The 11,251-nt window shown below is 50.6% G+C and overlaps 1 protein-coding gene across 1 annotated transcript; it reads right to left on the reverse strand.

Annotated features, from left to right (window-relative positions):
• Positions 1-196: 196 nt before the first annotated feature.
• Positions 197-8,843, reverse strand: LOC121459008 (acetylgalactosaminyl-O-glycosyl-glycoprotein beta-1,3-N-acetylglucosaminyltransferase-like). The gene is made up of 2 exons (XM_041668467.1): positions 8,812-8,843; positions 197-2,701 (listed from the first exon to the last, which is right to left on the reverse strand). Exon 2 carries the CDS (start codon positions 2,699-2,701, stop codon positions 1,538-1,540), a length of 1,164 nt encoding a protein of 387 aa, XP_041524401.1. The 5' UTR covers positions 8,812-8,843; the 3' UTR covers positions 197-1,537.
• Positions 8,844-11,251: the final 2,408 nt, after the last annotated feature.

An 11,251-nucleotide genomic window follows, 5' to 3' on the forward strand; every position in this document is an offset into this window, starting at 1 on the left:
TGTGTGAGAGTATCAGATCTTGGAGTTACAGATAGTTGTTAGCTGCCACGTGGATGCTGAGAATCAAACTCTCAGTGGTTTTCGAGATAGTTTTCTCTGTAGGTTTTTTTTTTTTTTTTTTTTTTTTTCTGCCTGTCCTGGAACTAGCTCTTGTAGACCAGTCTGGCCTCGAATTCACAGCGATCCACCTGCCTCTGCCTCTGCCTCTGCCTCCCAAGTGCTGGAATTAAAGGTGTGAGCCACCACCGCCCAGCGAACTCAGTGCTCTTAACAGCTGAGCTATTTCTCTAGTCCTATAATGCCAGAATCTTAATATCCTCACCCAAAAAATGGAGACAACTTTCTTCCCGGGAACTGAGAACACGGCTCCAGAGCAGGAACTTTGGGATTGGCGATGCCCCGTTGTCCACCGTGAGAGTGGGCATTGGGACCGTTTGTTGAGAAGAAGCACATCTGTCCCGTGTTCATTTCCTTCGTTTATTATTAAATAGCATCGTGGTAGACAGAGCCTCCAAGGATGTCCACACCCTAATCCCTGGAATCTGTGACTAAAATAGGTTATGTGTGAACAAGATGAACTATGGAATTGCTGGTGAGCTGGCTTTAAAACATGAAGATATTACCTGGGTGTGGAGACAAACCTGTAATCCACCCTGAATTAAAGCTCATGCTTGACCTACCTCATGGCAAGTTTCGGGGCAGCCTGGGCTACATGGGAGTTTGTCTTAAGCAAATAGACACAAGCTAAGCCTGGGTTAGCCCGGTGAACCCGGGTTTTAGCTCCAGGGAAGGAGAGCAGATAAAGACTAGTCAGAGAGAAGTTTGGCTGTAGAGAAATGTAACATGGTTGGTTTTGAAGATGAAGGAGGGAGGGCCTCTTCTAGAAGCGAGGGAATATAGTGGGGTGTGTGGATACCCAGGAAGGAAGGAGGTTTTACCAACACCTTGACTTTAACCTAATGAGAAGGGCCTGTGTTGTCGGAGAACTACAGGATAAGTGGGCTTGTTCCTAGGCTTCGAGCCTTGGTGAGAATTTGTTAGAGCAGCAACAGAAAACCAAGACAGGGTTCTCACAGATAACGCTCCACGCCATTGGGACAGATAGCATTTCCAAAAGCGTTGGAGAAGCAAATCGGACGCTACTAGTTCACAGTCAGGGCTGCAGAAGGGAGGCTGCGACGCTGACTCCTCCAAGATTCCTGGAGCGTCGCGGAAGCAAGGCTGCCAGACACGGCTTCGTTCCGAGTGTAAACTGCCTTCTGGGAGCTCCCCTCAGCTAACATTGATCTTGGCAGTCATGCCTCTCTTGCTACCCACAATGAATGGTTACAGGTTCCCGGGAAGGCTGGTATGTGAGGATAAACAGGTATTCCCAGCCCAGTTTAAAATAAGAAAAACACACCTACGCGTCTGAAGACCAATAGGGTCAGAATCCCTGACGTGGAGGCCAGGAACACAGGCTAGGATATAGTGATTTCCAGATCTACCCTCAGGGTGATATCAGTGTGCATCGGGGTTCAGATCGGAAGACGCACTCTCAGCTCCCCAGCTTTCTGTTCTCAGGAGGCCCTGCCTGGTGCCTGCGGCTGCAGTGCAACTGCGGGTTGTGCAGCGCCTTCCACATGAGTAACATCTCATAGGGCGCAAAGCGGTGCACCAGCAACAGCTCGCGGTACACGCAGGGGTCGAAGGATGAGCGCTCCGAGCCCGGCATCCGCACGCCGAAGGGCCGGATGCCCTCATGGGGGCTGGGCGCCAGGCCGGCCTGCTTCAGACACATGCCCATGTAAGCGTCGTCGATGGGAAAAAGCGGGACCTGGCGCGCCGCGCTGAGCAGGTCGCGGGCTGTGCGGCTGGACAGGAGGAAGCCGCCGCCGCTGCAGTATACTGGGTAGGCCTTGCCCGGGAAGAGCTGCGGGGGCACGAAGTACTTGCTCCAGCTTTCGCGGATGGGCACAGAACCGTCCATGAGCTGCCCGGTAAAGAGGTGGCTCTCGGGCGACTGCACCTCCAGGAAATGCACCACGTTGGCCGTGTGCACGAAGACGTCGTCGTCGCAGCTGAGCAGGAAGCTCGCACCCGGGCAGCGCTCGGCTGTCCACTCCAGCAGGTGCACGTGCTTGAGCGAGAGGTTGAGGAAGGTGTCCGCGAAGTCCCACTGCAGCACGTCGCCATGCTCGCTCGCCTCCAGGTCCAGCAGGCTGGCCAGCTGAGGCTCGCGCGCCGCCTCGTCGGGAGGGGAGGTCCCCAGCAGGAAGAGGCGACGCACCTGCCGCCCGCCGTAGCTGCGCTCCTGGCCCCACGTGCGCCGGATCAGTTCCCGCCGCTCGTAATGCGCGGGCGAAGACTTCACGGCCAGCAGCAGGAAGACGCCGCGATGGCCCGCGCACTTGTGGGGCGTGTCCCACAGCTGCGGGAAGCGGCGGCAGTGGCGGTAGCGTAGGAAGTCTTGGATCCGGGCAGGCAGCTCCTGGAAGCCTTCCGTGAGGTTCACAGAGGCGTTGGCCACGCAAGGGGGCGCCTGGAGGTGTGGCGACAGCTGCACCGCAGCCTCGGAAGACCAGGGAGCAGCGGTGGGGACTTCAGTGTACTTCTGCGTGGGCTCCTGGAGAAACCACTGGTGCAGCACCACGAAAGTCATACCCACTAGAAGGAAAGCCAGTGTCTTGGGGTTCTTGGACCTGCGGCCGGGCAAAGCCATCTAGGGAAGGGGGAAGAGCAAGTCACAGATGAGCCAGGAATTTTTGGTACCAGTGGGATGCCTCTCTATCCACATCGGATCTCTCCCAGAATCCGGCTCAGCCCTTTCTCAACTCTGCTAAGAGGTTAAAGGAAGCCGGGGCTGTCATGGTGCGTGCCTTTAGTCTCCCAGCATAGAGAAGGAGGAACAGGAGGATCCAGAGATGAGGTCATCCTCAGCTACAGAATGAGTTAAGTCCAAACTGGGCTCTGTGAGACCTTGTTTCAAAAATCAAAACAACCAACTAACCAATCCAAACAAACAAACAAACACCAAAAGGGCCCCATGCAGTTGGTAGAACGAACGTTGTCTAGCATGAAGGAGGTCCTGGTTTGGGTAGCCAACTCTACATAAACCGGGTATGGTGGCTCACACCTGTAATTCTGGCATTCAGAGAGGCTGAGGCAGGAGAATCACTGAATTGAGACCAGACAAGGCACACAGGTGGGGTGAGGCCCAAATCCCTGCACTGTAGGTCTCCTGTAGTCGAGAGTGAACTCATCTTCACAGCTGTGTTTATCATGGTCGATGCACACTCCTGGATGCCACCCAGGATGGCAGACACATGTTCAAAGTCAGCCTCCATCTTGCTCTGAGTCGCCATCCAGCCCTTTCTCTGCCAGTGGTACCCCATCCATGCATTTGCTCAACCAGAGGCTCCACATCTCTCCCCTGCCCTCCTCAGGGTGTGTCTCCTCCCCGCACTCCTCTGATTCTGCATTCTGCATTTCTCTCGGGTTGATCCCTTCCTCTCCATCTCTGCCCAGCTGGATCCCATGCTGGCTAGAACAACACAGTGGAGTAAATACCACTTGCTTGGGCTTACATTCAGCTTCTGTTAAGTAAGCTCAGGGCAGCTGATCAAGGGGGCACGAGGCCAGGGCACAGATGTTTGTTGGTCACTGCTAGGAAGTGCACCTCAAGCAAGACAGTCAGATCTCTGGCTCTAGAGAGAACTCTGTAACATCGGATTATATTACATTCTCCACGAGCGTGGTGAGAATTAAGGATCCTGTGGCCACTGAATGCTATCCGATTAGGACTTTGGCGTCCTTCATGTTTCTATGTCTGCCTGTTGGTATTTGTTATCAAGATCAGGCCCTTTCTTGCATGGAGCCTGCTCATGTATATGTCCTCCAGCACTGCAAGGAAAATTCCACATCTTTAACCTCCCTGCTTAACTGTGCACGCTGGCACCGGCACACAACACTGTCATTGTGTGTGTGTGTGTGTGTGTGTGTGTGTGTGTGTATTTCTTTGTATACAAGGATCTTTTTTGTTTGTTTGTTTTTTGTTTTTCGAGACAGGGTTTCTCTGTGGCTTTGGAGCCTGTCCTGGAACTAGCTCTGTAGACCAGGCAGGTCTCGAACTCACAGAGATCCGCCTGCCTCTGCCTCCCGAGTGCTGGGATTAAAGGCGTGCGCCACCATCGTCCGGCTTTGTATACAAGGATCTTATATAGACCGTGGTAGCTTCAAACTCCATATGCAGTCAAGGATGACGACCTTTAACTTCTGATTCTCTTCTGTTCTGGCTAGTTTTATGTCAACTTGACACAAGCTAGAGTCATCTGAGAAGAGGGAGCCTCGACTGAGAAAAGGCCTCCATAGGATCAGCTGCAAGACATTTTCTTAGTGATCAATGGGGGAGGGCCCAGCCCGTTGATGGTGGGGCCATCCCTGGGCTGGTGGTCCTGAGTTCTATAAGAAAGCAGACTGAGCAAGCCACGAGGAACAAGCCAGTATAAGCAGCACCCTTCATGGCTTCTGCATCAGCTCCTGCCTCCAGGATCTTGCCCTTTAAGTTCCTGCCTTGGCCGTCCTCAGAAAGCCATGAAGGATATGGAAATCAAACAAACCCTTTCCTCCCCAAGTTGCTTTGGTTATGGTGTTTAATCAAAGCAATAATAACGCCAGCTAAGACATCTTCTTTCACTTTTTACAGGAATGGCCAGCTGCCCTTCCCTGTTTGAGGTACCCGGAGTAAACTTTAAACAGCGAGCGTACACACATCATTCCGCTCGCTCTCTCTCACCAGCCACCTGGCCTGGCCATCTGCTATGCCTCTTTCTGCCCTGAAATTTTGTCCTGTGCCAATTGCTAACTGCACAAATCTCGCCTACCTTAGTCATCCATCATCGTGTGGTACATTTGAAGCTGTAGAACCGTTGAGAAGGCCTCAGTGGAGGCCAAAGGAGAGCAGGCACACTGCCGGTCATGCCCCTATACCTCCCTACTGCTAGCCCATCAGCACCTCTGGGGCAGGGATGGAATCTTTGTTCCTCACCATTGTAGGATGAGGGAATGGCGTGCTGTGGCTAATGCTGCTTACCAGGGTTCAAATCCTGTTTCTGCTACTTTCTGGTTGCATGGTTAAGCAAGCAGACATGGGTTTGTCTCACACCTAGCCCTCAAACGTTCGTTTGTTAATTTTTGTTTGAGACATGGTCTCACTCCGTAGTCTATGCTAGTTTCAAACTCTGGATCTTCTTGCCTCAGCCTTCTAAGTTTTGAAATTATGGGTATACGCTACCACACCTTGTTTTTTCTTTTCTTTTTTGGGGTGTCCGGTGTTGGGGAGTCAACGTGAAGGCCTTGTGAGCAAGTGTAATGCCACCGAGTTACGGACCTGGCCCTCTCAGTGACAAGGAAGGAGCTATGTGTATAAAGAATTCAGTACAGAAGCCAGGGAAGGGAGTTCACACCTATCAGACCAGACTCGGGGAGCTAACAGGGTGATCACGAGATCAGAGGCAGCCTGGGCTATAGAGAGAGGCTCCCTGGAATCCGCATGATGGAAAGAGAGAAATGACTCCCAGAGACTGCCCACTGACCTCAACACCCCTGCATGTACATCACAAATAACCTTACACAATAATGATGGGAATAAATGGCTTTTGAAAGCCAAAGGGAAAGCAATAACTTGTTCAGTACTTATATTTGCAAATGGTAAGTGTTCGGTAAATGTTAGCTGGTATGATTGCCAAGTGCAAAAGGCTGCTTTAGAATACACGTTCACCGCGTGTTCTCAGGCAGTAGCTTGCGATGCGAGGTGTTTGCTGTGGAACAATCTTTTTGTACACTGTGAAGATGTGTCGCTCGGATTGGCTTCATAAAAACCTGAATGGCCGATAGCTAGCTAGGCAGGATTTTCCGGGCCCAGAGGATTCTAGGAAGAAGGACAGAGCCGCTAGCCAGATGGAGAGGAAACACGGCGTGTAGGAGATGCGGTAACAAGCCATGAGCCGTGTGGAAGCGCGTCCATTAGTATAAATGGGTTCACGTAAGCTGTAAGAACTAGTTAGAGACACGCCCAAGCTATCAGCTGAGCATCATGATTGATAATAAGTCTCCGCGTGGTGATTTGGGAGAAAGACTCGTGACAGGTGTCACTGGAATGGCCCTGCTCCAGCACTTAGGTATCACAGACCATCCAGTGTCTAGCTCAGAGAGAACACAGAGCAGGTGCTCAGGGCAGAGGGGGAGCTGTCAGCTAGGTGCAAGCGCAGAACAGTGCACACACAAGCAGCACTGCTGGGCATGGTTAGGAAGGCCAGCTGTAGATTTCCGCTGTTTTGCTCATGGCCCTACCTCGGTGCGGGCACACCTGAGAAGGGATGGCGACAAGCTGTGCCCATGTGACTGTCAGTGCATACTCTATGTCTGGAGAATTTGAGTCAGTGATTTTCTCTTTCTCCCTTTCTCTCCCCACCCTTCTTCCTCCCCGCCCTCCTTTTTTTCTGACAAGATCTTATATGTTCCAGTCCCGCCTTCAAACCCATTATGTGTCCAAGGATAATCTTGAACTTCTGGTCCCTCTTGCCTCTTATCTCACCTTCAAAGGCTGGAATTACAGGCATGTGCCACAATGCCCAGAGAATGTGGTACTGGGAATGGAGCCCACAGCTTCATACAGGCTGGGCAAGTGCTCTACCAACTGAACTACACCTGTGCCCTACCAACTGACTGTAAGGACTTTTTCCATGAACAAAGGAATGAGATATGAATGAACACAGGCCAGGCTTTGGAGTCTAAATAACTGGGCGTGAGTCTCAGCCCTTTCTCTGGGTTAGTTAACCTTCAAGGTTTGAGTTTCCTCCCTGAAAAATTAATCATATCTCTCAGTGAAATAAAATAATCATATACATGCTAAAATGCCTTACAAATGCTAAACTAATGGGTAGTGGTAGTGCACGCCTTTAATCCCAACACTCGGGAGGCAGAGGCAGGTGGATCTCTGTGAGACTGGGAATTTAAGGCATGCACTGGCAGGCTCAGGCTGGTATTTTTGAGAGAAGGTTTTACATGGCTTAGGCTAGCTTTGAAGTTCTGATCTCCCTGTCTTCATCTCCCTGGTACTGGGGTTATAGGCATTTGCTACCATTCTCTCCTTAAAACATAATTTAAAAACATTTCATGCCTATAACCCAGCATTCAGAAGACTGAGACAGTCTGGGCTATACATAGCAAGACTGGTTCTTGGGTGGGTTTTTTTTTTTTTCATGTTTTCACCTCTTTGTGTTGAGTCATTTCTAGAAAGAAAAAAATTCTCAGTCTTAATGCATCAGTGAATCTGGTTACAAAAAAAGAGTGTAATTTCCTCTGTTAAGTCCAAAGAACTTGGAGTGTAGCCAGCATTCACGGTAAAGAGGGACAACGGTGTGCCTGGAAGGGCAGGCCCTTTCTGAGGGCGGAGCTGGCTCTCTGTGCTGGGGTATACAATCTCTGACTTGGCTCTGACTTGACTCCTTTTTCCTGGACCTCCCTTTCTCAAGCTGCTCCTCCAGTGCTGGGAACCTCTCCACCTAAAACTCAACTGGTCCCCACCTACCCTGCTCCCTGCCTCAGTTTGGACTCAGCTTCAGTACCTGCTCCTCGAGGTCACTTTCTGGTAAGCCCAGGTCAACAGATCTGTCTCCTTGGTGCTGTGGCTACTGAGCTTGCCTGAAAGGACGGTCTCTCTCTTGAGCCGTATCTGTGGGATTGGGCAGGTTGTCTCGGTAGCCCATGCTGTGGGTTGATGCCATGGTAACCTTAGCGTCACTAGGGGCACCCTCATGGAGCCAGGCTAGCCACCCTGGCATTTTGTGGTCCTCTGGCCACAGCTCACTGCTTTCTGTTCTACACTTGTAATAAGGTCCTCTCTGCTAGGAATCCACCCTTTTCTTTCCCAAGAACGAGTTAGGCTATTTCCTGCCCAGATGTCAGGGTCACCATCCAGTCCCCCAGAGGCACTCTGGGAGGGGGTATCTGAACAGAAGACATGACAAGCAAAGGGACTTCTGCTATCTCTGGCCCTCCCCAGCACCCATGAAGACCTAAACCCTTGGGACTGCATGGGCTGTACAGTTTTCTTATCTAAGAAGGAAGAGATGAGGGTGCAGTTAATTCCCAAAAATAATGACTCCAAGGTTGGGCAAGATGGGTCAGGAGATGGCCCTGCTGCCAAGCTTGACAACCAAAGTTTGATCCATACATGGTAGGAGAGAACAAACTCTTCAAGTTGTCCTCTGATTCCATGTGAATGTTTTCTCTCGCTCTCTCCCCCCTCGCTCTCCACCTCTCTCTCCACCTCTTCTACCTCTCTCTCTCCCTCTTCTACCTCTCTCTCTCTCCCTCTTCTACCTCTCTCTCTCCCTCTTCTACCTCTCTCTCTCCCTCTTCTACTTCTCTCTCTCTCCCTCTTCTACCTCTCTCTCTCCCTCTTCTACTTCTCTCTCTCTCCCTCTTCTACCTCTCTCTCTCTCCCTCTTCTACCTCTCTCTCTCCCTCTTCTACCTCTCTCTCCCTCTTCTACCTCTCTCTCTCCCTCTTCTACCTCTCTCCCTCTTCTACTTCTCTCTCTCCCTCTTCTACCTCTCTCTCTCCCTCCTCTCTCCCCCTCCTCTCTTGCTTTCCCCCTCTCCCCCCTTCCTCTTCCCCTCTCTCCCTTTCTCTCCCTCTCTCCCTCCCTCCCTTCCTCCCTCTCTCTCTCTTTCTCCCCCTCCCTCTGTCTCTCTCACACAAATGCAAATAATAAATAAATAAATACACTCCTTCTCAATGAGAGGATCCCACCCCACCCCATCTTACCTTGTGTGTTTGGGCGAGGAGAGTCAGTCCTGTGTCACCCCAGACTGAGACACCTTTGCTGCACACTGGGTTCCACCCCTCATCCCCACCCCATGACAATGGTTTAGTTTAGTCTTCTTGCATTCAACCAATCCAGGCCCTCACTCCTCCTACTCAGGGGTAGGGTGAAGGTAGCCACAAGGTTCTTTAGGCCCTGCAGCCATCTGCTTACTCTTTCAGATCAAGCTTGGACGTTGCCTCCTTTTGGGATTACAGAGAGGCTGAACAACATCGCAATCCAGGTTTCCTGCTAGATTAGAACCACTCCAGGTATGGGACCTGCTGTTAACAGAATGTTCTTTAAAGTCTTTATTGGAGAATTTTCTTGGGGCTTGGGAGATAGGTAAAGTGCTTGCCAATGTACACATGCGTACACACACATTAAACTCTTCATATATATGCTTTTAAACACACAAAGGACATTAGAGTATACTGATTTTGAGAGTATGAGAATTGGAAACTAGGGCCTCTGCATACCAAAATTGTGGTAAACCACTGAGTTACCACCTTCTCCTTTTCCCCCTGGGGTTTTAACTTAATCTTCGAAAAGTTTCACCCAGCCTCCAAGTACTCTGAACTTGCCAGGTGGTCAAGAGTCCATCTCATGACTTCTGAGAGTGCTCAGGACAGAGCTGAAAGTGTGTAGACATACCCTCAGCCCTTAAGGAACTAACTCATCATGTCTTACGAGACAGAAGCTACCTAGAAAAGGAAAAGGAAATTATAAGACGTGAGCAGAAAGGCAGAGAAAGCTCAGGGAGAGCACTGGAGTGAGCCCAGCAGGAGTCACATTCGAGCTGCTTTCTGGCAGGTGGAGTGCTTAAGCAGACTCCGTGAAGAACCTACCTGATGCAGACAGCCACAGCAAGTACGCCTCAATGCTCTGCGGTCGGTTTGACTCAAGTTTCTTATGCGCGGCCCAGCAGTCTCTTCTGTATTCAGTGAGTGGTAAGCCAAGGGCTGGCTCAGCTGGGACTGCTGAATTTCATGACACAGTGGCCTCAGGGCTCTGGAACTTGCATAAAGTCGATCCAAGTAGTTTATTGATCATAGTCATAAGAGTGCCCCAGATGAACGGGGGTCGAGAGTTCTGGAAACTGATGGTGATATTTAACCAGTCCCATTGAGGGCTGAAGATGGTTAGGGGTTCCCACAGCAGATGAGGAGGGGTGTAGAAGGGGAGGAGGCACTGGGAAGGGGATCACGCCTGTGAGGCACTCAAGATATACTGTGGAGAGAGGAGCGTTAGGCCTGAAGACACAAAGGAAGTTGAGAGGGTTGGGGAGAAGGGTCTTGAATATCATCTTTCTCCCGATTATTGGAAATTTTTCACAAGTTGTTATTCATGCTCATGAGTCTACTATATCAGCCTACTCTGGAAGCAAGGTTAACAGAGGGAAGATAATCCCGGAGGAGGGGTAGTGCCTAGGGCTGAGGCCTAAGTAGGTAGGGGCTCTCAGGGTAGAGGGGTGAGCATCTTCATGGCTTGGGGACTTACCTGAGGGTCTGCATGAGACGAGTGAGGGGCGGGAGCTGGGGGAGTGGAGGAAGGTAGTCAAGGATGAGAGAGAGCAAAGGTTTCTAACGGGCTGTGTCTGGAAGAGCAGGGCAGTCTACAGACTCACCAGAAACTCCACGGAAGGGCGGGTTCTGAAGGAGCGGCTTGAGCACAGGTCAGATCTGGGCAGGAGCAGTCCCAGGAAGGGTTTCTACCACATTTCTCTCCAGGCCTGGGGCCCACCATTTTTGAGGTGATTAATGGTTGGCTGACTAGATTTAAACCTGTTTTCTTTAAGCCCCCCTAAAACCTCTCCACAGAAATGTCTTCTGTAAAATTTGAGAGTAAGTTGAGGTGGAGAGAAGGATTCCTGGGGGTAAGGTTATTAGAATAAAATGAGGACTTGAAGACAAACATTTATGGCCTCTGTAGGAAGTCTCTGGAGTGACCAAAACTGATATAGGCAAGGATGTGGGGGAAATGGCTTTGAAAACATATGCTCAATTCAGAGGGGGAATTAAAGCAAGCCTAACCCAGTTCTTTCTTTATCTTCTCCCTTATAGCAGGTGGTGTAAAAAGTCTTGGTCCGCGGACTGTTCTGCCACACCTTTAGTATGAAAGACAGGTGTGTAATAAGAGCTTTGCTTCTTACCACTTCCAACACAAACAGGTGTTGTGGGTACAGGCCAGCCCCTGATGTTTGTTCTAGGCAACGCGGATCAGTGAGAGGGATCTGGGACAGGAGTTGACTCTGTCTGCCCAGAAGTTATGAGGTCCTCAACAGACTTGGGCCAGGTAATCTATGACAGGGACACACGGAAGTCACCGGTTGGATTTAAAATTCTACATTTCACAAATACAGAATCTAAATATTAGTTAAGTAACTTGGCCACAGTTACACAG

This window comes from Microtus oregoni, unplaced genomic scaffold (assembly GCF_018167655.1).
Source record: "Microtus oregoni isolate MIOR12 unplaced genomic scaffold, Mior012 000018F_ref0000195, whole genome shotgun sequence".
Classification (NCBI taxonomy): Eukaryota; Metazoa; Chordata; class Mammalia; order Rodentia; family Cricetidae; genus Microtus; species Microtus oregoni.

Bases quoted from the DNA above. Each gene is read 5' to 3' on its own strand.
- LOC121459008 (XM_041668467.1), bottom strand. From the start codon at position 2,701: ATGGCTTTGCCCGGCCGCAGGTCCAAGAACCCCAAGACACTGGCTTTC.